This window comes from Lotus japonicus, chromosome 4 (genome assembly GCF_012489685.1).
Source record: "Lotus japonicus ecotype B-129 chromosome 4, LjGifu_v1.2".
NCBI lineage: Eukaryota > Viridiplantae > Streptophyta > Magnoliopsida > Fabales > Fabaceae > Lotus > Lotus japonicus.
The window spans coordinates 82,056,285-82,083,741 of NC_080044.1; the positions used below are offsets into that span (position 1 = coordinate 82,056,285).

Below are 27,457 nucleotides of genomic sequence, written 5' to 3' on the forward strand. Positions count from 1 at the left end.
ATGTTATATGTGATCTGTTCATCTTGAGACTACAGATTCCGGTAATGTCTTGTACCGAAAGAGAAAATCATGTTGTCCATATTAATTGGAGGGAACTTTAAGGGTGTCCCTATATAGTATGTGTTTAATTTCAGTTGAGTGCAACATAATTTTTATTTTTTTATCTCAATCTATAAGAATAATCTTCTTTAGTTTTTATCTTGAAGTGAGGGTCGCACCCGTGATGATAGGTATGAAAAACATACCAATAGATGATGTTTTTTTGTTTAAGAAATGGGTATCTTCTACTAAAACTATCATGTTCGAGTCGTGTAAACCTCTATTGGCGCAAAACTTTCCCTATTAAGTAGTTAACATAATTATATTCATAGGGTCTTGAACCCGGTACATCTACTTAATCTAGAATAATTTTGTGTCTATTAATCTACGTGATTGGTGATAATAAGACAGTGCTTTAGTGCAAGAATAAGTTAGATTATACATTTTAAAAGTTTGTGTTGATTATATACTGTAAAAAAAATAACTCAAATGTACAAACTAAATAGTATATTTGGATTTGATTTGTAAACTAACTAGTGTTTTTTTACCTGTGCGTTGCACGGAGAGTATGTCTATTGTATTTGATACGACAATCAATCCATTGATTGTTCAAACTATATTAAACAACAGATGAAATAGAAGAGTCTGAAATGCTAAGTAAAGTGGACAAAAATACTTCTCTTCTAAGCTTGATTGAGATAAACAGAAACTCGTTTCACCTTCTTACCCGTGCTATTGTATTTGATACATCAATGAAGACCTTGATTATTAAAAGTATATTAAACAATAGCACAAATCATAGATTTAATAAATTACGAACATATTTATCGTAATAAAATGAATGTGATAGCAGCATAAATCTGGATTGTGAAAGATAAATCATAAAGTATGACATCATTGTGTGTGTACCAAGTCATCTAAGTTTGAGCCAATATTGCAGGGTATCTACTGAATTTACCTTGACTCTTGTTTACAGTCATTGCGAAGCATAAAGTTAGCGAAACTTGTCGTCGAGAGAATTTGAAGGGGAGACCAGAGTCAGAAGGTGTTAAGCTTATCCTTGGAATGTAGGTTGTTTTTTACCCGTGCGTTGCACGGTGAAATTTGCTATTTTATTTAAGACATCAATCAATACTTTGATTATGAAAAAAGTTGAGATACTAAAAGTGAAAACAATCATAATAAGAATGAAGATAATTTAAAAATATAAATTGTGAAATTCAATTATATTATAGTGTTTTACCTTCATACACAACATTTAACAAATATAAAGTTCCAAATAGTAATGGGTTTAATTAGTAAAAATATTTATTTATTAGTAAAAAGATTTTTTGCTTAGTAAGATGAAAACACATATATTCGACTCTATTATGTTGCAGACTAACGAAATGAAACAATTTTAAGTTTAACATTAAAATATTTTGATGTAAAAATAATGAAAAATGAACTTTTTTTCTAATCGTTTTAACTTTTGAAAGTATATTGATGTGCAATGTGTGAGTTTTTTATTTCTATAATTTGGAAAAAGGAGTAAACTGTGATGTAATACACTTTTAACATTATATTATATTGTAAAAATAATTTTTTAAACCAAAACTTATGATAAATTAAGATAAAATCAAGAAATAAACAACCTAAATCATATTAAATTTACAATTTAAGAAGATACTAATTAAAGAAAGATAAAAACTAACAAAATCTAGCAAATCACAATAAAAACTCAAAAATTTATGAATTAAATAAAAATCTGAAAATTCAATAAAAATACCATAAAAATTAATCTATACTCTAACTATCTTCTTAAATTTTAAATCTGATTAGGATTTAGGTTGTCTATTTCTTGATTTTACCTTAATTTATCTTATTATTTATTTAATGTTAATTCCAGGAAGCCTAACCCATGAAATGCTCCTCATCATCTTCACGCACATGAGTCTCTCCACTATCGCTGGCAACAACGGCGTTTAATACTCTGAGCCCCAGTCCCCCGAAGGTCCCTCAGCCAGAAACCCCTTCCTCCAACAGAACCCCCTTCTTCACATTGCTATTTGAGCCAGAATCCGCGATTCGCCCACGACCGTGCCGCCAACAACGTCGCTTGATACGGCGCGTTCATCGTCCCTTGGCAAGCGACTGTCCTTCTCATTCAACCTCAAATTTCATGGTTCCCATCCTTCTCATCATGTGTTCACTTCTTTCCCACCCTAATTTCTCTTCTCCAAACCTTTAAATCTCAGATTCGCTCTAAAGTTCAAATTTAGTGCCTGGATTTTGATTCGTGAAATTTTGGCATCGACTATCAGTTTGATTTTATTTTCTTGCTATGGTTGTGATTTTATGTTCTGATTTCTATTTTCAGGGGTATGCTAACAGCGTTGTGGCAGAAGAAGGCTGAGATTAAGCAACCTTCGAATTGATGAAAGTTTATGTGTGGGTTATGGATCAATTGTGGGTTTTACACATGTATGATTTTTATCATTATTTTATATGTAGCATGAATTTTGTACATATGTTAGGAATTACCAATATGTTTTTCATCATTTTGATCTGATGCTTTGTATTCCGTGAGTTAGTATTTTCCCTCTAATAGCAACTTTGTTCTCATATCTTTTTATTTGGTTTAGGATTTGGGTCCTCACATAGCCCTGTTTGCAATAAAAGCAATGCATTACAGTAAAAGCAATTCAAGGAGAGGTAAATCATAGCCACGAGTTGGCCACTGGCGTTGCCATTCTCAGATTCGCGCTCAACCTCCATCTATTTAGTCAATACAAGTTAGCTTATAATTAAAACAATCATATTTTAATATTATTTACTTTTTTAAAATTATTATTATACACTACTAAAGGATGAGGGGGTATTTTAGGCAAATCACCTAAAATACCACCTGCTAACCGTTTTCTGTACGTAATAGCATTGAAAATATTCTTCTTCTCCTTGTCAGTTTGATTTTTGTTTTCTACAAAACACACCCGTAGTAGGGTGGTGGGTCCCTCTGAGATTTGCAAACGGCGACCTGACAGTGATGGAATCCATATATATCATCATTGGATGGAAACCGTACCGTAACGAAATAATCATTACTTTACTTGGCAACAAAACGGCAGAGCAGGGCACGTTATTGGTACGTTCCTTGGTTGCAGACCAAGAGACAACTTTGCTTTGGTTCACACTTTATGCGATCCGATATACACCCTCCGCTTCGTCTACCACGGCTCGCGCGGGTTCATCCTTCTAAGACTACCCATAATGGTTTCAACATTCAACACCATTTTTTCTCTTCCTAACACTCCACATCACCTTCTCTCTCCAGTTCAACACTTCATTCAACTTTTACCCACTCCAATGGTTTTTCATTCAACACCCTACCCCCTACCCCACCACTTTTATTTCATATTTTGATTTAATTTTATATTTTTCGTTTTATGATTTCATAAAATTAAAATTTACGATAAAAATTAAATTAAATAAACTATTATCGATTTAATTTAACTTAATTTTTTTTATTTAAATTAAATTAAATTAACGTAATATTTTTTTAACGTAAATTAAATTAAAAACTTAACAATTTAATATTTTTTAAATAAAATATACACAATAATTTATTTTATTTTATTAACTTCAAATGGAAGAAAAGAAACTAAGCACACAATAATACATTTTATTTGCTTAACTTAAAATGCAAGACAACAAACTAAACACACAACACACAAATAACGTAATTAGTACGATACAAAGCATATTTAATCATCATACATTCCAAACTTTGCCCAGATGTGCTTCACTAGATCTGCTTGTAGTTGGTGATGGACATTTGGATCACGGAACTCGGATCTAGCACGCACGTGATCCGCAAAAGCGGGTAACACCTCGGTCGAGTATGGTTGCGGTGTACTAGATTCACTTCCCTCAGCTTGCTCAAAATCGGTCCAGCGTTGAGCATATGTATCTCGTTCATCCTCAACAATCATATTATGTAATATGATGCATGACCTCATGATGATACCCAAATCAGTTATGTCCCAGAAGCGAGCTGGTTCACGGATGATTTTAAAACGAGCTTGAAGCACTCCAAATGCACGTTCGATGTCCTTCCGACATCCCTCCTGATGTTTTGCAAAGCACTTATCGGGTTCAGTTTGAGGAAGTCTAATAGACTTGACAAAAGTTGGATAAGAAGGGTAGATACCATCAGCTAGATAGTATGTCATATTATAGGGACGTTGGTTCACGATGAAATTCACACGTGGAGCGTTTCCCTGTTCCAATTCATCAAACACTGGTGACCGGTCTAGAACGTTTATATCGTTCAAGGTTCCCGGACATCCAAAAAAGGCATGCCAGATCCAAAGATCAGGAGATGCAACTGCTTCAAGAATAACTGTGGTGGTTCCCTTATCCCCTCTAGCAAATTGACCTTCCCATGCTTTAGGACAATTTTTCCACTCCCAGTGCATGCAGTCAATACTCCCGATCATGCCTGGGAACCCCCGCATTTCACTAACCTGTAGTATTCTTTGCAGGTCCTCTTGGGTTGGTGCTCTCATGTACTCTTGCTCATACAATCGTATGATTCCTTTACAGAATCTACGTACACACTCCAATGTTGTAGTCTCTCCTATTTTGATGTACTCGTCGACTGCATCTGCTGCCACACCATATGCTAACATTCGCATTGCTGTGGTGCATTTTGCTAAGGGCGATATACCTTCTTTCTTCGCTGCATCGACTCGCTGGGTGAAGTAGCTATCACTACTTGAAAGGTCCACAACGATTCAAAGGAACACATGTTTTTGCATCCGGTACCGGCGACGGAATATTCCATCGTCGTATGTAGGCTCATTGGCAAAGTAGTCGTCAATTAGCCTTTGGTTTGCCCCTGCATGATCTCTACTGAGATATTTTCTACCACGAGGTGCGCTACCCTCCAATATTAGATTTCTACGCTCCCTAAAGTGGTTGAGTACATAAGTGTCTTCTCTCTTGCTTTTTTCAAGGTAAGCTTCGAGATCAAACTCTGGTGGATCCATTTTTTGTGAAATTTGAAGTAGATGGGAAGAGATGGGAAAAGATGGGAAGTAGATGGGAAGAGATGAGAAGTAGATGGGAAGTAGATGGGAAGAGATACATTGAATGGTGGATCTATGAGTCCATATATATAGATAACTTGAATGGTGGACATTGACGGATTCGAAATAATATGAACTATAGTTAATTATCGGATAAGGACTAGATTCGAATTGAGTGATGCATATTCAAACTCGGTAACCCATACATTAAAGCCACTGACAACACCGACAAATTATTAAAGTAAACAGTACATACTTGACAAAACACTGACAAATTATTAAAGCAAACACTACAGACTCGACAACACTGACAAATTATTAAAGCAAACACTACAGACTTGACACCACATGAAAAATAATAAAGCAAACACTACAGAAAATTAATTTCCAAAGAGCTCTTGGGACAACCGCTTCAACAGCTCTTTCTTGTGGTCACTGAGATGCTCCTCTTCACTTAACTTTAGAAATAATTCCATTTTCTTAGCTTCAGTCTCCTCTTTCCTCAATCTATTAGTCTCTTGTTGCATCGCCGCCATCTGCTTCAATTGTTCAACCTCTATCTCCTTGACTTGTTTGTATGCAGTCCAATCTTTCTCCATCGCCTCCAAGGCAGCTGTTGTGCTCTTCTTTTTACCCTTTTTTTTAGCTGCATCCCTACCCATTGGACGGGGAATCGATCCTATAGAGTTTGAGCCACATGCATCACTCTCGCGAGATCTCTTAGATCCACTACTTCCTGAGCCAACACTTCCTCCCGCTTGACTACTGTAACGTGGTTGATCGCGGAGAGCCTCCCATTCTGCCATCAAATTAAATTGACCCTTCTTCCCATCTGCGTATAATTCTTGCGCTTGGGTCAAAATATCATTCTCCGACCAACCGCTTCGTTGCATACGCTTAGCGCCTTCATAAGCGCCAATCCATTTATTTATTTGCTTGCTCATATAATTATAACGGTTTCGGCATGCATTTCCATCCCGCGGAGGATTGAATGAGCAATGTTGATTACAATACTCAGCAATTTGATCCCAAAATGTTTCTCCTTTTTGGTTTCTCCCGACAACACTGTTTGTTCCATATTTAAGCCACCCACTAATTAACACCTTATTTTGATCAGTGTTCCATGCTGGTAAGTGACTTCTCCTGCTCGTAGGAGTTGAATCCTCTTCATTTGGAGTGGCTTCATTACCAGCTGTCATGCCAATAAGATTCATTTGAGTTGAAAACTCGGGAAATTCAGGTGCACCATCATTAGACGACGGTGTTGGAGATGGATATCTGAACATAGATCCATGATGGGGATGAGGACGTTGGTTGAGAAATTGAGTTGGATCTTGAAAATTGTTGTGATTTTGGTAGTTGGATTGATTTGGATCTTGATAATTGTTGTGATTTTGGTAGTTGGAAATTTGATTTGGATGTTGATAAATGTTGGGATTTTGGTAGTTGGGAAACTGATTTGGATGTTGATAATTGTTGGAAATTTGGTTGTTGGGAAACTGATTTGGATGTTGATAATTGTTGGGAAACTGATTTGGATGTTGATAATTGTTGGGAATTTGGTTAGAAGAATTCTGGGTGTTGAAATGGTAGTTGTTGGGATCCATTTCAAAGCAAAAGGGATAGTTGAAAGATAATAAGATGAATAAGATGATGGAAAACTTGGTTTTTTTTTCTGTGTCCAAATCAAACGAACCAAGTCTCTATTTATAGAGAAAAAAAAATCATGAATTTTGATAATTTTTTTATATTTTTTTAATTTTTTTTTAATGAAATAATTGAGTTGGAAAGATTAGGATAAAAGAAAATCGCCCGGACGAATTAAAACGCGACACGCGTCCAACATTAGAACGTCCCTCTCTCCTCTGACGCATGGCACGCACGCGCCTGTCGGTGCCCAACCGACGCGTGCCACGCGTCCCACCACGGTCCGCCTGGGTCCCACAGCCCTGCCATTTCTGCAACAAACGCGTCTGGTTGGCGCGTGTGTGGCACGCGCCTGGCATTCACCAACCAGGCGCTGCCACGTGTCACCGCGTTCAGGTTTAAGCTGTGTTGAAAATTTTCAACACCTCTCTCCTCCTTTCAACTTTCAACACCACATTTCAACACCATTAATCACCCATTTCAACATTCAACTCCCCCCTTTACACACCATTGCTGATAGTCTAAGGTGAAACACTCCCCTACCAATTCATTTTTACACTCCACAGCTTTGACAGATCGCTTAGCCCCATTCATTTTCGGCTGTTTTATAAAAACTGCCACTTTAAAATTGTGACACATATATTAGTGTTTTAGTTTTCTTAAATTTACTATGTAACTTCCTAATACACCTCTTATCACTCTTATTAATTTTGTCTTTTCAATTCTCCTACCACCAATAAGTTAAGGTTACATTTGAAAAAGTATAATTAATACTCTCTTGAAATTTTAAAAGTAACAAGTAAATAGGAAAAAAAATCAAAATAGTGACGATTTTATAGAAACAGAGAAAGTATTATTAATTAATATTCTATTAATAATATACACACTGACGATGCATTGCCAGTAAATTCATTTATAAATAAATCAACCAAATTAATCTAAGTAGTTTTTTCCCCTTATTTATATTTGTAATTAGAAATACACTTAAATATGTTTTTCATACATATAAAATACATATTTGGTACCTATACGTCATAAATTAGAAATAAATATGATGATAATAGTCTCTCTTATAAACAAACATTACATTGTGTGTTACAAAAATTATGAATCACCTGATAAAGGATGGCAAGCGCCCTAGGATCCTGAAAAAATGTATTTTTTTCTTGGTAATCGGTTTTGGTCGATAATCTCACCTTAGAAGAACTTGTCTTACATACATATTTACCTCCTTTGGAACATGCAAGTGAGTAATATTTGACTTCACCCTTCGTTTTTGTGCTCATTTTACAAACCCCAAATCTAGCTTCGTAAGCATACTTGTTGTGAAAAGTATGAAGCTTCTCTTCAGAATCTAAATTCATCCCCACCTTTTGAATTTGCTCACTAAGTCCTGCTTCAAGCTCTTCATTTTCTTCCACAGTTGCATTGTTTACCACATTCATGCCTTAATCTTGACAACCATACCAATATAATTTTGTTAAAACTTAAATTTACGGACAAACGCTAATGATAAGTTTCACTATAAATAAAAAAATAAGCAAATCCAGAATCAATTGTAGTTATGCTTAAAAGGAAAAGTTGTTCTTAAGCATCAATTGAAAAACATGTGTTACGAGCACAAGTGAATCCTATTTTTGGGTTAAAAAGAAAAGGTGAAGAACTAAGAAAATAATATCAAAATGCATATGTACCTCTGCAATGGAAGGAATGTGTCAGAGATGCTCCTGCACCGGTTCAGAAAAAGCAAAAGACGAAAGAAACAAACTTTGGGGAAGGACGGTTGGTGTGTAAAGTGGGTAGAAAAGGGTAAATTTGGAGAATAATTAAAAACTGAAAAAGTTGTCATTAATTAGCATTTTAAAACTGGCAAATTTTGTGGTGCCTCCCTATTTTTAAGGGTGTGGTGCCTCCAAGCCTTATAGCAAATAATATACTGCCACGTGTATTAGTTTTTTCACATTCTCGTCTCTGTTCAAATTTCAATTATTTTAGAGAAAATCAAAATGAATTATATTTTATTTTGAGAGGGGTCTTTTAGCAATTGTTTGAAAGTTGCATCTTATCTTTTAACCATGAGTGAGAATTTTTACCATCAAAGTGCTTATTCGTATTCTGAGTTTAAACCATTACCTTGTCTTCTTCCTCCTCCTTGAACCATAAATAGTAGCAGCTTCTTCACCTTCCACACTCCTTAATCGATTTTTCACCCGGTCTGGTTCCATGCCACTAAGCAAGGAGGAAGCTTAAATTACACAGTTCATAGTGTTCTCATCGTTCGTATTTCGCAGAGGAGGACCATTGTCGTTCGAGCTTTTTCATCTTCCATCTCGATTGTCTGTCAACGATCAAATAGCAAGGTGCGTTTGTTATCGTTCATATAAGTGTGTATTTTTGGTTTCGTGCTTCGCTGCTGTCGTTCTTTGAAATTTAGGGTTTAGGGAATCACATTGTCCTAATTTATTCTTCGCTGCTAGTGTTTGATTTCAAATTCAGAGGTCATTATATTGTGTGTTTCTGAATCTGGGTTTAGGGTTTTTTCGTTCTAAAATCGGAATTAAATGTGTTTCGTTTAGGGTTTCGATTCATAACTCTTTGTTTACAAAATTGATTTTGTTGTTTTGGAAAATCAGGTTTTCTTTTCTTAAATATTTGTGTTGTACTTATTTGCAACGATTTTGGAAAATCAGGTTTGCTGCCATGGCTAATGTGAACGAATATTTCTTTACTAACTTATCTAATGGTAGAGGTCTTGATGGAGGAATGAGTGAGGATGATGATTGTGAGGCTGTGGCTGATGATGGGAATAATGGGAATTCTAGTCCAGATCGTTGCAAATTAATCCCTGACTTGACAGCTAATGAGATAAGGGAGCTGATGTTTTGTTCTGAGAAGGATGCTGTTGACTTTTACCAACACTATGCCTATTTCAAAGGTTTTGGTGCAAGGAATGTTGATGCCAGTGTGATGCAAACGGTAATATTGTTAGTCGTCAACTGGTGTGTAATAGGGAAGGTGAGAGACATGAGAAGCATGTGAATAAGGTTAACCGAGTCAAAGAAGCAAAGCCTGTTACCAGAGTCTCTTGCCAAGCAAAGTTCCGTGTCTGTTTTGATGCAAAGTCATGCAAGTGGAAGGTTGTGCACTTTGAACCATAACACAATCATGAGTTGACACCTGCAGCACAAGTTCATTTAATCCCCTCATTCAAGGGGTTGATTGATGGTGACAAGGCTCAAGTAGACAGTCTAAAGTTGTATGGTGTGAGAAGTTGCAACATAATGGGGCTTTTGATGGGTCAGAAAGGTGGGCATGAATCGGTGGGTTTTCTGAAAAATGACTTATATAATCATGTTGATAAGAAGAAAAGGATAAGTTTAGGTGCTGGAGATGCAGCCAGTGGATTGAGTTATTTGCAGCGTAAGAGGGAGAAGGATCTCATTTTTTTTTTTCAAATTCACAAGATCAAAAATCTTGAAAACTTGTTTTAGTGCGATGGAACAAGTCGCCTTGATTACCAAGTGTTTGGAGATGTCATTTTTTTTACAGCACCTACAAGAAGAACAAGTACAACAAACCGGTTGTTATCTTTTCTGGCTACAATCATCACAAGGAGACTACAATTTTTGCATGTGCATTGGTTTGTGATGAGACCATTGAGACTTACAAATGAGTCCTGAAAGCCTTGGATGAAGCTATGTTTGGAAAGCAACCCAAAGCTGTTGTGACTGATGGAGACAAATATATGCGTGAAGCAATAAAGGTTGTGTTTCCTAATGCTACTCATAGGCTTTGTGGATGGCATATTCAGCAAAGTTGTAATGAGCATATTAAAATTCCCAAATTTTTAAATGACTTTAAGTCTTTGATTTATGGGAATTTCACTCCTAAACGTTTTGAAACTAAATGGATGCAAGTGATTGAAAAGTATGGTATTGCTAAGGAGAAATGGATTAAACAAATTTATGAAACTAAGGAGATGTGGGCAGTGCGTTTATGCGAGACAAATTTTTTGCTGGTATTAGGACAATCTCCCTATGTGAAGGTATTAATTATTTTATTAAGAGGTATGTTCAGTGCAAAAATAGCATCCTTGATTTCATTTATAATTTTGAGAGAGTTATGGAGGAGTACAAGCATAATGAGTTAGCGTCTGATTTTAAGTCCAGTTATGGTGAGCCTGTCTTGATTACTGCTTTGAGTCGCACTGAACAAGGAGCTGCAAAGTTGTTGACATTGAGTATGTTTAGGGAAGTCAGACATATGATTCAACGAGCTCTTAACCTTAATCTTGTTGAACGATCAGAGCTTGGTACCACAGTGATGATAAAGTTTAGCATTTGTGGTCATCCAAACACTCAGTTCTTGGTCATTTATGACAAGAATCAGAACGTGTTTGATTGTGATTGTGGGTTTTCTGAATATGTTGGCATACCTTGTTCTCAAATTATATGTGCTATGAGAACTGAGAAGATGAATGATTTCCCTGCTAATCTTGTTTCCAAAAGGTGGCTGAAGACTGCAAAGGCTGATTCATTACATTTTATCCCTGTTATGGAGGTTGATACTGATAGAATGAAAATGCTGCGTAGAGGTGCAATTTCTGCTGCATGCAACTTTCTGAGTAAATATGGTGTTGATGACTCTTATGATTTCTCAAATTTTATTGAGTACATATACAACCTTGTGATTAAATTTCAGAAACGCCGTCATCTCAATTCTGCTGCAACCAATTTATTTGTCATTGGTGACCCAGCTGTTGTGAAAACAAGAGGTGCTCCACGGAAGAAGAAGTATAAGAAGACGAAATGGCTATGCTCTTATTGTAGGAAGGGTGGTCACAATCAGAACATGTCCTACATTATTTGAGGGTAATGAAGTTGGAGAAAGTGTTGCAGATGCTGAAGAAGATGACAAAGATTCATCTGTTGAAATTGATGGTGATAGCACTGCTGATACTGTAAGTTGTTTGTATAATTTTTGTATTGGTTTATTTTGCAGCTAATTACCATGTGTATGACATTTATATTTTGAATTGTATGCAGCTTGTGTCATCATTAGGAGGAGATAATGGAGGGCCCATTTCAAGGAGTACAATCAAAGGCAAAAGAAAGGCATGTTATATGTCATATTTACTATGTTGTATAAATTTCAATGGCATATATTATTGTAAAATCATTGTTTATGGTTTATACTTGGCTATGAATTTTAGGTGGGAGATAGAAGAACCCAAAAGGATGTTAAACGCAACACTGAAAGTTCTCAAGCTATGGCATCACCAACCATTGTGCAACATGGAGCTGATATTGCAGCCCCTCCAATGAGCTTCTCCGGTGGGTTTAATTTGTTTTCCCAATTTCCTGCGAGCTAGATTTTTCAATTTTTCCAGCGTTTTGCTTCATACAAGCAACCGCCTTATGACACTCAGTAGAAGAGCGAATAGTTAGGTGTGTGTTGAAAGATTTTTACGACAACTACTTTCAAATCCCTTTCAAGATTCAATTGTAGTATAGTAAAGGGTTTTTATCGTCCTCAGGGAATTGGAATACAATGTCGTTCTCTAGCTAAATCACTTAAGCAAAGAGTCAAGAAATGTTTAGTTGATTGTTTTGTGCTACGTTGCAAAATTAAAAGAAAGCAATAGTAAATGATTTGTAAACAAGCGGAGAAAACGGTTGGAATTGGAGTTCATCAACTAACTCTTCAGTATTCTTATGATTCCATAAACAAACCATGTCTTATGTTCGATTCCATCACACCACATCTTATCTTTTTCATAGTTCCCTCATGAAAGAGATCAACAACTTACTAACTAATCATCAATTCCTTGAATAATTAAGCAAGCAAGTAGCATTAAACTTAGGTGTTATATGACTATTGAGCTAACCCTATTCCTAGGCCTTAGATTCAATAGATGATCTCATCTATTTCAGATTCAATGAAGTAGTTTCCACCAATTTATCAAATCTAACATCAAGTTCTAGATGATCACTCTAAAACTAGCATTAAGATCAAGATAGATCATTGAAATCATCACATAGAAACATGAATTTATACATGGAAATCAAAGTGAATACATTCTAGTTAAAAGACTACATCCAATCCCAACACAAAGGGTTTAGCAATCCATTTCCATGGATGCTTTAAGGCTTACAAAGAGAAACAAGAAGATGATGACGATCCGTGATGTCCGCCGAGCGTTCCCACGTCGATGGATGATCAAAGAGGTCCAAACTATCTTCTTCACCTTTGTTCTACGAGTTATGTAGTCTTTTTCCCTAATTTTTCCGCTCTCCCCTGTAAAATACGATGGTGTGTTCTTTTTATAACAGATTTCTTCGCTCAAGCGGTCCAAAGTTCGCTCAAGCGAACTCTTTCTTTAACGTGAAGGAAGAACTGAGAACCGCCTTTCAACCGCTCAAGCGACCAAATGTTCGCTTGAGCCAACTTCAGAGCCAAACACTTAAAACCTTCTGTTGCAAGATGGCTTGAGCAGACTTCCGAGCCAAGCACTCAAAACCTTCTGTTGCAAGATGGCTTGAGCGAACTTCTGAGCCAAGCACTATTCTTTGATGCTTTCTTATGATTCAAGCCTCTTTGAAGCAAATTTTCATTCTCAATTCATTCCTACACCAAAATTTGATAATTAACACTTAAATTCTACATGGAATTCTAGTAAACCATATCTTCACAATTGAGGGTAAATTTGATATCTGTTTCACATTTCTAACCTAAATAAGTGCCCAAGAATGATATGAAAATTAAGTAGATTTGACACTTATCAGTGTGGCTCTGGAATTTTGCTTAGAATTGCTATTGCGTTGGAATTGCAATAATCATTAAAAATTGAATACACTGGGAGTCAAACCAGGGACATGAAGGACATATATAAAGTGGCTAACTACTGAGCTAGAACTAATTAATGATATCAAATTGTAAACATATATATTTAATTTAATTACGATTAGGTGGGTAGATTGGCTATTTTTTCAATATAGGGATTAATCAAACTTGAGTAAGGCTTATATAGGTTGCCGCTCTCCATAAGAGGGCTTCCTATGAGGCGTTTATCTGTCTTAAGCGTGATCGAGACTCTTATTGATTTGCCGCTCTCCATATTAGGGATAAAAATGGTTCGCAGATAAATTCAAAATTAGTTGTCTTATCCACAATTGAGGCCATAAAGATTAAAGATACAGGTAAAATTTGTCCGAACGGCTGACACAATCAAGGAAAACGAACAACGAGTATTTTTTTTTTTGAAACTAACAAAGAGTAAATTTACTAAAAGCTTATGCAACTACTTTATATATTAAAATAGAATTGAATCTGAGTTGTTACAATCAGTGTTATTAAACTCGGCATGGTGATCAACTCGGTCAGGACACTGGGTCAATAGGTTAATGGTCTAACCACTGGGTCATTGGTTGAACCGGTAAATATTAAAAAAAAATTAATATCAACTAATAATACTTCACAAGTTCATACTCCAAATCTAAAATGAAAATACATAATCCCATAAAATTCATGAAAATATAAATGCTTTTAAAATGGTTGTCAAATTAAGAGAGATAACATTTTTTTTAATCTTTTTAGTCAAATGATATTTTATCTTTAAAAATGCATATTTATTATTATTGTGAGGTGAGTTATAAGACCTACCGTTAAAGAAATATTAGAATCCAATGAAAAAAATTCAATTTTAATAAATAAAAAAGTGATTTGCATTAAAAAAAATATTTATTGCAAAAATTCTGATGCCACGGACACAAATAATAACAAATGCAACATGGACATATGAAATTTAGGCATACAAAAGGTTTTTTTCTTTTCTTTTTTTGACATATATGAAAAAATATGTAATAGAATAAAATTAAAGTTTGTAATTATGGCACATTCAATGCATTACGTTACTAATATTATTTTGTGTGCACCAAGGATTAAATCATGAGCTGGTTTAGTGGTAAGGTAACTTCAGCACCCTCCCCAGGTCCTGTGTTCAGGAAACTCAGACAAGGATGACAGCGGACAAGTCTGGAGAAGATAAAAAAGGTGATTCTGGAGAAGATGAAGAAGGTGATTCTGGAGAAGACGTGCGATAGGCCCAAAAGGTTGATGATACCACTGGACCTAGGTCCAAACGCACAATCCTAAATTCAAATAAGCTACCAAAATCAAAATTTGGATGAAAAAATTAGAACTCTTATTGGGACAAAAAAGAAAATGTAGTAAGTTCCAGAAAATAATAAATTAACAATTCTAAATTCTAATTAAGACTTTTGATACTCACGAAACTCGCTGCTCCTCAGATCGAACAGTAACGGATCCACGTCGGTGTGACCCCATAATAACGGTTTATTCGGGCACGCCGGAAAATGGATCGGTGGTGGCTCTGGAATCGCCTCCGTCGAAAACCACGACGGTTCATCGTCCTCCTTGTCACGAGAACTGAGCGGCGGCGACGGGGGGTCGCAAACGACGTCGTTTTCGTGTTGTTGTTAGCCGGTGAGTTTCTGGACCATGTTCCGTCGCAAATACGCTGATGAAAATTTTGTGACGGATTCATTTTGGTCGCAAAAGATTATATCTTACTGATGTCTTTCATATATATACAGGAACCTTTCTTCTAGGGATGGCAATGGGTCCAAGACCCATTGGGTACCCGTAAAAAATACCCACAATGGGTAGGGTAAAAACCCGCTAAATGAGTATGGGGTTGGGTATGGGTAAATACCCGCAAAAACTAATGGGTACGGGTGCGGGTATGGGTACTATAGTACCCAACCCGCCCCATACCCGCACACATATTATACATATGCATACACATAATTGGTAGTATATGTTAATAAACTTAAAGTATAACTTCCTAACTTCTTTTAAAAAATACGTAAGTGAAGTCTTAATATTATGTATACAAATCATAATTATTCCACTTATTTTTAAAATAAATTATTAACCGACAACTTTAGGAGTTTATCACTAATCTAAATTTATAAATTTAAAGCTTCAATTCTCGCTTATTCTTTTTCTAAAATTTATACCTATTCCAATGATTTTATTCTTAAATATTCGGATGATCGTTTGTATTTTTAATTTATGCTTTTTATTTTATAATAACAATTATATTTTAATTTTTTATTAAAGAAAGTTAAATTTTCGCTTGCTAAATTGCGGGTAACGGGTATGGGTATGGGCATATAGATACCCACAGGGTACGGGAACGGGCATTCAGGCTGCTACCCACACGGGTATAGGAACGGGTACGGGTAATTTTTGAAAATTCGGGTATGAGAATGGGTACTATAGTACCCTACCCACACCCTACCCATTGCCATCCCTACCTTCCCATTTCCCAGCTTATTCCACCTTCACCTTCGCATTCTCACTCTCAATTCCTTCTCTTCTCTCCGAACCAAACCTCCTTCTCTCACCAAATGGTCCTCCCTACCACCACCACCAACCACCCACGACGACGACGACTTGTTTGACCCTTTTCCTCCTCACACCGATGACTCCAAACCCCTCAACGCCATCGACAGAGTCGTTCACCGCTTGCGGAAACTAGGCTCAAATTCCCACCACGATGAAGACGAACCACCTCCGCATGATGGGTTTTTGCGGCGAGAATGGGTTCGCCCTGATGCTCCGATGGCGGTGGACACGGTGCTGCCATGGGAGAATGATGAGGAGCTACCGCGGGTGCGTGGAGAGGATGAGGGAGGAAAAGGGTTGAGGAAGAAAACGGTTAAGGCTCCATCTTTGGCGGAATTGGCACTTGGGGTGGATGAGGTGAAGCGGTTGCGGAGAGTGGGGATGCTTGTCAAGGAGAGGGTCAGTGTCCCTAAAGCTGGTCTCACGCAGGCTGTGCTCCACAAGATTCATCATCACTGGAGGAACTGTGAGGTGGTCAGGCTCAAGTTTCATGAGCTCCTTGCTCAGAATATGAAGTTGGCTCAACAAATTGTAGAGGTTGCTCCCTTTCCATTCCCTTTCTCTTTGCATCATATCATGTAATTATTATGACTAGTAACTTCAGTTTGTGGTGTGCTTCATGGTTTGCTCAATTTCTAACACAAACATACATAGATGTATTGTAATGTTGGTTATGTTATGTTATATGTAACATTTTGTGATTGTCAATCTCATAAACCAATTTTTCCACTTAACCTGTTGGATAAGATACATAAATGAATGATTTGATATTATATTTGTGATGGAAAGAGAAAATGGAAGAAGGCAATTGTTACTGAGTGATTGATTGTTGGATGAAGCCACATAATGAATGGTTTGATATTACATTTCTTACAGTGATACTGAACTTGTGAACTGAAATATTGTGCCTATGTGCAGCGCCGAACAAGAGGATTAATTATATGAAGCTCAGGAAGTGTTTTGTGGGTGTATCGTGGTAGGAATTATGAAGGGCCAATTCCCAGCAACCAATGGAATGGAAAGGGAGGTGATGATCGCCTTCTTGTAACAGATGTCTCTCTGGATAGTAACACAACTTCCTCTTTGCCGGAAAAGAGTGATCCAATTTGGTGGAATCAACAACAGCCTCAGAATATGACACCGGAGGAAGCAGAGTTCGACAGGATGCTTGATGATTTTGGTCCTCATTTTGTTGAATGGTGGGGTACAGGAATACTTCCTGTGGATGCTGATTTATTTCCACCTAAGGTTACTGGTTACAAATATCACACTTCTTCCTCACCTTTGTTTCTCAAGAAGAATCCGCCATTGATTACCACCCTAGCTCAAGAAATGAAGCCGGTTGAGAATTCTTCGGAAACAGTTCCTGTTGCTGAAACCCTTCCTCTACCCCCTCAGATGGAAACCCATACTCTTCCCGAACATGGTCATTCTCTTCCCGAACATGGTTCTTCTTCTGAAATAGTTCCTGTTGCTGAAACCCTTCCTCTACCCCCTCAGATGGAAACCCATACTCTTCCCGAACATGGTCATTCTCTTCCCGAACATGGTTCTTCTTCTGAAATAGTTCCTGTTACTGAAACCCTTCCTCTTCCCCTCAGATGGAAACACGTTCACTCCCTGAAACCCTTCCTCTTCCCTCTCAGATGGCTTCCTCTCCCACCAAATCTCTTCCCACCCCCTCAACCCAAAACCTACCAAATTGACTATCAAGAGAAATCTGGGCAACAAACCTCTGCAGACTCAGAAACAAAAACCGGTGGTGATTGCTTCATCTCCACCTTCTTCCTCCTCTCAGCGACCTGTGAAGAAGAAATCAGTTCAGAAACAAAAACCGGTGGTGATTGCTTCATCTTCACCTTCTTCGTCCAATCAGCAACCTATGAAGAAATCAGTTCGAAAATAAGGCTCCATTGGTCCCGTCAAACGAAGAGAAGCTCATGGCTGATGGTAAAATCTGTTAGAACTTTGAACTAATTTACTCCTCTGCTTCTCCTTTCAACTTGCCGTTAATTTAATTAAAATAATCAGTTAATTTCCTCTGCTTCTGAACTAATTTACTCCTCTGCCTCTCCTTTCAACTTGCCGTTAATTTAATTGAAATCTCCTGATGAATCACTTAATCTCCTCTGCTTCTGAACTAATTTACTCTGCTTCTCCTTTCCCAGCTTTCATTGCAGGGAATCAAAAGCCTCAGGATAAGTTAAGTAACTCTCTCCTGAAGGTAATAAAGGCAATCATGAAGGAATTTGATCCTCCACTACCTGCTGAAAGATGTTCTAAGACAGAACCTGGAAATTGGCAATGCCCCTTTAAGAAGAATGGTAGCGATGCACAATGCCCGCTACCATCAACTCAGATACAAATTTAAGAGAGATTTTTTTTTGAATTTCTTGTTTACATAAATTGCTCTGAGATCCATTATAACAGTGCTTGTAATTCTCGTTGTAGAGAAGAAAAAAGACCAAGGTAAATCAAGGGGGAAGGCTAAGGTAAATCAGGAGGGAATCATCGAAAAAATTCATAATGCTAAGTCGTTTGTTGAGGCCTATGAGAAGAGATGTGAGTTGGATGACAAAATCCAGAAGATCCAAGAACAAATTCAGGCCTTAGATGGAGATTTGAAAACCTATTCAACTGAAAGAGCTGCGCTGAGTGAAATCATTGAGGAAACTCAGGCAAGGATGGCAGCGGGCAAGTCTGGAGAAGATGAAGAAGGTGATTCTGGAGAAGATGAAGAAGGTGATTCTGGAGAAGACGTGTGATAGGCCCAAAAGGTTGATGATATCACACGTCTTCTCCAGAATCACCTTCTTCATCTTCTCCAGAATCACCTTCTTCATCTTCTCCAGACTTGCCCGCTGCCATCCTTGCCTGAGTTTCCTCAATGATTTCACTCAGCGCAGCTCTTTCAGTTGAATAGGTTTTCAAATCTCCATCTAAGGCCTGAATTTGTTCTTGGATCTTCTGGATTTTGTCATCCAACTCACATCTCTTCTCATAGGCCTCAACAAACGACTTAGCATTATGAATTTTTTCGATGATTCCCTCCTGATTTACCTTAGCCTTCCCCCTTGATTTACCTTGGTCTTTTTTCTTCTCTACAACGAGAATTACAAGCACTGTTATAATGGATCTCAGAGCAATTTATGTAAACAAGAAATTCAAAAAAAAACCTCTCTTAAATTTGTATCTGAGTTGATGGTAGCGGCATTGTGCATCGCTACCATTCTTCTTAAAGGGGCATTGCCAATTTCCAGGTTCTGTCTTAGAACATCTTTCAGCAGGTAGTGGAGGATCAAATTCCTTCATGATTGCCTTTATCACCTTCAGGAGGGAGTTACTTAACTTATCCTGAGGCTTTTGATTCCCTGCAATGAAAGCTGGGAAAGGAGAAGCAGAGTAAATTAGTTCAGAAGCAGAGGAAATTAAGTGATTCATCAGGAGATTTCAATCTGCTTTATTCATATTTGTAACTCTAAATGCATGAACAGGCCCAGGCCAAAAGACTAAGAGCAGAAAAGCTATTAGCTAAAGTAGAAGCATCCCTGGTTCCTGCTGTTCCTGATGATGATCGGGAAACAATCACAGATGAAGAGCGTATAATGTTCCGCTCGGTTGGTTTAACAATGAAGGCATACTTGCAACTTGGTGGGTAATTGTTCAGCTGTATGATAGATGCTTTATTGTAATGATGCAATACTAACAGCTGTTTATGATAATCTGCAGGTACACGTGGTGTTCTTGATGGTGTAATTGAAAACATGCATCTGCATTGGAGGCACCGAGAACTTGTTAAATTAATTACGAAACAAAAGACCCTTGCCTTTGTTGAAGACACAGCTAGGTTACTGGAATACGAGAGTGGTGGAACACTAGTTGCAATAGATAGACTTCCCAAAGGATTTTCTCTTATCTACTATCGTGGAAAGAATTATAGGCGGCCCATTAGTTTGCGGCCTAGAAACCTTTTAACGAAGGCAAAAGCATTGCAGCGATCAATAAACATGCAACGACATGAGGTTCCAATTTTTTAATATGTCAATCTCAGATCTGTCTATCTTCTTGTATCTTAATGATAATATTTGACCTTGTATTGTGCAGGCTCTGAGTCAGCATATAACAGAACTGGAGAAAAAAATAGAAAAAATGAAAAAAGAACTTGTAAGTATTGACGTATCATTAAATATATAGCTGCATTTTTAAAAAATAAATAATTGGTTGTGTACCCAGTAAATTGCTACTTCCTAATCTCTTGAAGGGACTGGGACAAACCCCCACCCCATGTATCTTTGGTTTTGCATTTTGCTTTCTGAATTAGAGAATCTTCTATCAATCTTAACGGTTGAAAACTTTCTTCAGTCTGTGCCAAGAGTGACCGACTTAGGTTATCTCCAGAATACATTGTTGTGTGAATTTTCCGCCCAAAAACTCTATGTTTCAACCATGTGAAAATTTGTGTTTTTTAAAAAATTAAAAGCAGTACTGAGCCCAATATATTATAGCTGCATATTTCCTTTAACATTTCAATTAATGTACTCTTTGCGTGTGATGTGTCTGTTCTTGTTAGTATACATCTATAGATACTAAATTATCCATTCATGCATTGACATATTGTGTCAACCTTTTAGGCTTTCAGAGTTGTTCAAAACTTCAAATGTAGGAGTACTGGTTCTTCTATAGTTGTTCAACATTATGGGGCAGGTGATTTGTTGAAATCATCAAAAAGCTCCAAAAATAGTTTTTGCTCTCTTAGTCCTTTAACACACTAAAAAGTAGTTGACCTGTTTTTAGAGGGAGCCACGTTAACTTGCCTATTTGAGTGTGTTGAAAAGAGTGTATAGATTCCATTGCTCTTTAATATATTATGTACCTAATCCTCACCTCCACATTTACCTATTTTTAGCATTTAAATCTTTCTAGAATTTCAGGGTGCCCAAGTGAATGTGATCGCTAATTCTTCACATACAAATAGATTATCATCAGGTTTACCTTATGTCTGTATAGCAAGTAGTCTTAATTCTTCACAACTTTGAGAACTTTCATCTAATGTACAAGGGTAGATTAGTATAGTAGCACCTACTATAAAATCCTCTTTAGTTCAATATCTTAGAGAAGATTCAGTCAATTACCAGCTTTGGGATCTTATATGGAAATGACTAATTTGTTTGTAACATCAAATTGATTATCAACTGAAAGAGGGTAAGGATGAGAAAGATTGATTAGAATGCCAATTAATCATCTGCTGGTTGTTATTTTGCAGAGTGGGGATGAAGGCTCTAGCCCCCAAGTTATCGATGGTGACTTTGATGACAAGGAAGACAGTGATTGCGATGAGGATTATGAAATTTCAAGCTTGGAAAAATGATGGGTTTCCCTTGAAAGCAGGTTGACATATGACGGATCAGGATCCTCCGCGAAAACTCTCACAGGACTGATGAAGTAATTCGGGATTCAACGAATGATATGACCGGTTTGAGTGACTTGTAGGCTGGATGATGGATTAGTAAACGGGTTAAAATCTGTTAAACTCGGTGTACTCTCATGAAAACTTGTGACTTTGAACTGATTGAGATGGAGAAGGATTGGATGATGACACAATGCTTGACAGATTTTGTGACTATGATCGCCTCAGCAGAAGGATTGGATCTGGAATGTTTAGTTGCTCTCAAAATATACGGTGGCAAGGAAGCTAGAAACCAACATACACGCCTTCTCTTTGCAGAAGGCTTTTGTATGTCCATTTTGATTTTCAATAGAATGAAATTTTCATGTGAGCAACAACATTTGTACAAATTTAGGGCGATGGGTAGTGCCATAGGAAAGTTGTCGGGCTCAAAAAGCACTCACAATAGACTTATATTTACCTTACATCAATTGAACTATTTTGTTATAGATTCTGGTATGGCAGGGTTCAATGAAGTTAATATATAAAGCATTATATGATCTCTTTACTCTAAAGTAAGTCGGGTAAAGTATGCATCATAACCATTAATAGTAGTTACCTATTTAGAAAAAATCAATAAAATAACTCAATCAATGGTTGTGATGCTTATTTTACCTTGTAAAATGAGTGTCAGGCACCTTGTTCTCAATCCAAGGGTGAAACACTATTTTGATCACCAAAAAAACATAACACAATCAAGCTCTTTCACCCCGAATACTAATAACTCAGTGTTCAGTTTGTTTCTTCATATCAGTGTGTAAGACTCTTTTAGCAACTTTATTGGACGAAAGAAATCAAATTGTGGAGAATATATAAATTCAGCACCGAATTATCATTATTATCACACGGAAAGGGTTACGGAGTTGGGAAAGAGTTTTGGTTTTCCGTAAAAGTAGAACAAAGGCCTATATGATTTAATTGGTGCCAAAATCAACAATAATAATAAAGGTCTACAATTTGTTACACAAGAATTCTGTATCAACTTCCACAAAACCTCATCATAAAAGAATAATAACCTTATGCTAAATTGGAAGGATTAAGCATGCCTAACTTTCTTAGTTTATAATATACACATTGCATCATTGACGCAACATCTGTTGCAGCTGCAGCACTTGATTTCTTTGTTCTGGGGGCAGGTGATTTATCTGCTCGGGCGTGAGACTCATGACCTGCTGAAGCAGTGCCTTCTCCATATCTGGTGTCAACTGTATTTACACAAAGAGGAGGATGTCAACAGACTGCAGAAATTAATCAACAAACTAATGTTAATTCACAAGAATTACCCCAGGAGGCCGAAGAGGCTGATTAGCAGCACCCATCTGACCAGAAACTAAAGATGGTGGCCCCATAGGACCAGAGAGCTGTGCTAAGTTTTCTGAGTGACCACCATGCATCCTAGACACTCTATCAACTTGCATTGCATTTCCACCTTGATTGCCAAAATCATGCCCAAAAGGCATATTTCCAACCTACAAGCAAGTATGGCATGATTTAGCATCTGAATAACCAATTACTATAAAGCACAGAGTACATGGACGATACTGCTTCTACATTCATGTTGTTTAGCTTTATTTCTATCAGTCAAATCACCAAAATCAACTTGGGGTGATCAAATGGACATCATTTAACCAAAACTACCTAAGTACCTCAATTGTAAAATTCAAACAGAGCAATGATAATGTGTCCGGAATAAATTTTGTACAGCTATGTGTCCAAACAGGATCCATATCTGAAAATTACACAATATCATACTAAAGTGTAGAGAACACATACCAGTTAACTCTAAATTTTGTTAAAAAATAGATTTTTAAAATTATCTGAGGAACTCTAAGATAGAAAACATAGCTTCTTCCCTCAGTCTCTCACTGTTACTTAACGTATTTGAGAGGGATTTGAAGCCTTAGGGTAAGGAGGTGCATATCCTCGAAGATCCATAAAACCATAATTAGAGGGATTTTACCTATTCTTTCTAATAAAATACCAAGTTCCTAACATAATGCAGGTGTCATAGAGCCTAAGTCCATTACTATAAAATTCACAGTACCAACACGGTTTATATCTAAACCATCAGTTGTAGCTAAGCATACCGGATAAGGTGACTGAGATGATTGCTGACTTGGAAGTGGAGGTTGCCCTTGTGTGAACGCGGATCCAACACTAGCAGGAGGTTTTGCACCTGGCTGAAAATTTCATCAACAGACAATATTGTTACGATTTATTATTGATAGATATAAATATGTTACGTTTGGGCCTAGTAGGCTAAGATTATTATGGCTTTTTTGTCCAAGTAACTGGGCTTTGCTCGTGTATATTAGTAGACCCAAATTGAAAGTTCAATAAATCTTAGGACCAAAAAAATGTTTAATAAGTCCTCTTATAATTGTCCAAAATAATAAAAATAAATCTAGTTGACCAAAAAAAAAAATTAAATAAATAAATCTAAGGAGTGCTAACAACACTTTTTTTAACACGTTTTTATGTTTGGTCTAGTTTCAAAATGATTGGTCTATGAATGGTGCACGAAAAATAAATGATATAAGTGTACAGTGCACTGAGAATCTAGCGAGATCCTCTCTCGAAGTTGACGACGGTGTGCAGTGGTGACTGGTGAGTGTCCTAAAGGCGGCAATGGTGTTGTTGGTTATATAGCGAGGATACATGCAGAAGACACTCTGACGCTCAAGTCAAAATCAATGTATGGGAGAGAATCTCCGAATCTCTGTTGGACTCAGGTATCAATCCTTGATTGAATAGTATGTTTCGTAAATGAATAATAGACTCAGTGTCCTTAGCAGTTTTCTCTGCAAGAGTGTGGAAAGTCCCTTTAAGTGAGACTTTTGATCATGTAAGCCGCCTTTGGCTGACCCATCTTAATTCATTGTGTCTCGATCTTCTTGTGGCCGATCGATTATAAGTTGGGACGCAACGTCTCTTTCCGATGCAAGCCTTTTGATAAGCTGAAACGCTTTTAGGTCTGACGGCTTCATAATCGGTCGGAACAATAAGGGGGTATTTTTTTCGGTGCAATATAAGCCGGGATAAATAAATATAGGCTTAATTGCACATTTGGTCCCCCACATATACATTTCTCACGATTCTGGTCCCCAACAAAAATCAATTGCATTAGACTTCCCCGACGAATACCTCGGTTTGCAAAATTGATTTTCCATCCAGATTTCATCCAAAAACTAACGGAAAGCTGATGTGACATTTTTTTAATAATATATAAATTAAAAATAATAATTTTTTAATTGAAATTAGATTTCAATCATTGCAATTTTAGTCGGGTAAATAGCCAAGTTTGTCCCTGAATGTGTCCACCGCCTTCAACTTCGTCCCTGAACTTTCAAAATGACGCTCGTGGTCCCTGGATGTGTCAAATCTCCCTCATCAGCAGTCCCTGGTTTAAAAAAAACTAACACCGTTAACGGAAGTGTGACTTGGAATTTTTTTTTTGTATGAACTTTTGAAAGGCTTCAATTTAGTCCTTCATCCCTGGGAAAAAAATAAACTAAAAATTAAAAAATTAAATCCCAGAAACCTTCATCAGTCATTCATCTTCTGCATCTTCTTCAACATTTTCATTTAAATCATGAAAAACTTAGAAAAACAAAAATTTCCTTCAACAAACATATTAGACCTTCATCTTCTTCACACATCTTCATCTAAAAACTAAGAAAATACATACCCAAACCTAGCAGCCCCCTAAAATTCACTCAAAGATTTCAGAAAGAGAAAAATAATCAGTTTGCACCATGAATACACACAGAAGAGCTCACCTCGCCGGAGATGTTGGCGGCGGCGATGGTTCTGTCTCATCACTCTAGATCTGCTCGGAAACATGGGCTTTGGATTTGGCGTAGGCGTCTCTACTGGAATTGCCGACGAGGAGCGTCATCTCGCTGTCGACCACCACCGCGACGTAGAGCCCAGAGTTGGGTTTGTGGGCTGTTTGATTCACACCAGAACGGGTTCTTCAACCCAGAGAATGGCCTGCTGTTGAGTATGGAGGTAGGACTCATCATGTGTTCAGCTTCGGTGAAACCTTTTGGCGAGAGATTGATGAACAACCTTGGAGAATTGAAGAAAGAAGAACCAGATTTCTTATTTTTTTTAGGGGCATCACAACCCAGAAATACAAAGGGACAAATCCCAAATCGAAACATGCAGAAGCCAGAGGGGAAACCACCACACTAACTCAACTCTACCACTTTCTACCCACGCACCTATTGGCAGAACAACACCCAGCAATTCAAACAAAACAATTCAGAAAGGGGTTTGCTTTTATTTATGAATAAGGATGGAAGAAGATTGTGTCTGTGTGAGGGTGTCGACTGTCTCATTACTCTGTGTATACCCCTCTTTCTCTTAATTCCTCTTTTTTTTTTGTGTTTATGGTTTATAGCTTTATGAGTTCTCCTTGATTTTTCATCTGTGTTACTCAGCACCACAATCTCAGCTGGTGGTTAAAGTTTCCAATTTTAAGATACCCAGGTTGTCAATTTTGCCTTTTACACGCTACTTCTCTCTGGTTTAGTCTTCATGAGGGAGAGTGTGAGAAGGAGGGGATGTCGGTGGGAAGAAGAAGAAGGATGAAGAAGATGGAGAGAGGGTGATGGTGGTGGGGAGAGGTAGAGGTAGAGGAAGATTGGGGAGAGAAATAATTTTTTTTCAGATTCAGGGACTGAGTAACACTTCCGTTAACGGTGTTAGTTTTTTTTAAACCAGGGACTGCTGATGAGGGAGATTTGACACATTCAGGAACCACGAGCGTCATTTTGAAAGTTCAGGGACGAAGTTGAAGGCGGTGGACACATTCAGGGACCAACTTGGCTATTTACCCAATTTTAGTCCCTCTCCCTCAACCACCACCACTCCTCCTTCATCCCCACCACCGCTCCTTCCTTTCAAATCTTCTTCAGGTTCTAGACATCTCCTTCCCCAACCTTCTTCTTCCCCCCAAAAAAATACTAGCTAGCCACCCAAAACTCCAACCTTCACCTACCCATCTTCTTCCCCAAAGAAAACCCTAGTTCTCTCTAACCATAAAAAAATCCCCTTCATCCAGCGCCATCAAACCACCTGCAATCCCAAATCGCCACTGCACAACCAATCCCATGGGGGATGGTGGCTTGTGGCTACGGCGTGAAGGAGAAGAGAAGAAGAAACGATCGAGAGCTTGCAGAACTCGACCCAACCACTAATTTTTGATCTGTTTCCCTCATAAAGATAAAGATGTGAACTTTACCGTTTGCTGCTTGCAAATCTGGGTGCTCTGTCGTTGATGGTGATGTGGGTGCTGCTTGCAGATCTGGTAGTTATTTGAATAGATCAGCAACTCACAAGAACAGGATTTCCTTCTTCTGTGTCCAAGCAGCAGCAAAGCCCCTGCTGGTGTAGAGTTTCCAAAAGTACAGCCGGAATTTAAAGCTCCATTTCTTGGGTTCACAAAGACACCAGAAGTATGGAACTATAGAGCTTGCATGATTGGAACCATGGGAGTTTTCATTCGAGAGTATATACATACAGTATACTTCACCGTGATTGAAGCTGATATTTGGAAAGGCCTCAATCTTCCTCTTTGGGCATTCACTCGTAACTTTTGTGAGAGTCAATTCTAAGTGTTTTATTTATTTATGATTTTAAGAAAAAAAGATTTTGTTTCTAGTCATTTGACAAAATCTAGTGTATTCGAAGATCTTGTTGACATGAATTGTGAGATGTTCCTGGGTTGGATTAAGCTGTCAATTCTATGGTATCGTAAAATGCACAATTTTGCTTGGTTTTTCAAAAAAAATTCAGAGTTGAAAGTTGGAGTTTTTGT

The 27,457-nt window shown here is 37.5% G+C and overlaps 1 protein-coding gene, 1 long non-coding RNA gene and 1 pseudogene across 2 annotated transcripts; 1 reads left to right on the forward strand and 2 right to left on the reverse strand.

Moving 5' to 3' along the window:
* Positions 1-3,678: 3,678 nt before the first annotated feature.
* LOC130714376 (protein ALP1-like) lies at positions 3,679-4,637 on the reverse strand. The gene has a single exon (XM_057564278.1). The coding sequence runs from the start codon at positions 4,584-4,586 to the stop codon at positions 3,783-3,785; it is 804 nt and encodes a 267-aa protein (XP_057420261.1). The 5' UTR covers positions 4,587-4,637; the 3' UTR covers positions 3,679-3,782.
* Positions 4,638-16,078: 11,441 nt separating this feature from the next.
* Positions 16,079-22,133, forward strand: LOC130711971 (CRM-domain containing factor CFM3, chloroplastic/mitochondrial-like; annotated as a pseudogene).
* Positions 22,134-22,604: 471 nt separating this feature from the next.
* LOC130714990 (uncharacterized) lies at positions 22,605-27,385 on the reverse strand. The gene is made up of 4 exons (XR_009011536.1): positions 26,882-27,385; positions 23,721-23,813; positions 22,917-23,102; positions 22,605-22,838 (listed from the first exon to the last, which is right to left on the reverse strand). It is a non-coding gene; the product is annotated as an uncharacterized LOC130714990 (long non-coding RNA).
* Between the last annotated feature and the right edge of the window lie 72 nt (positions 27,386-27,457).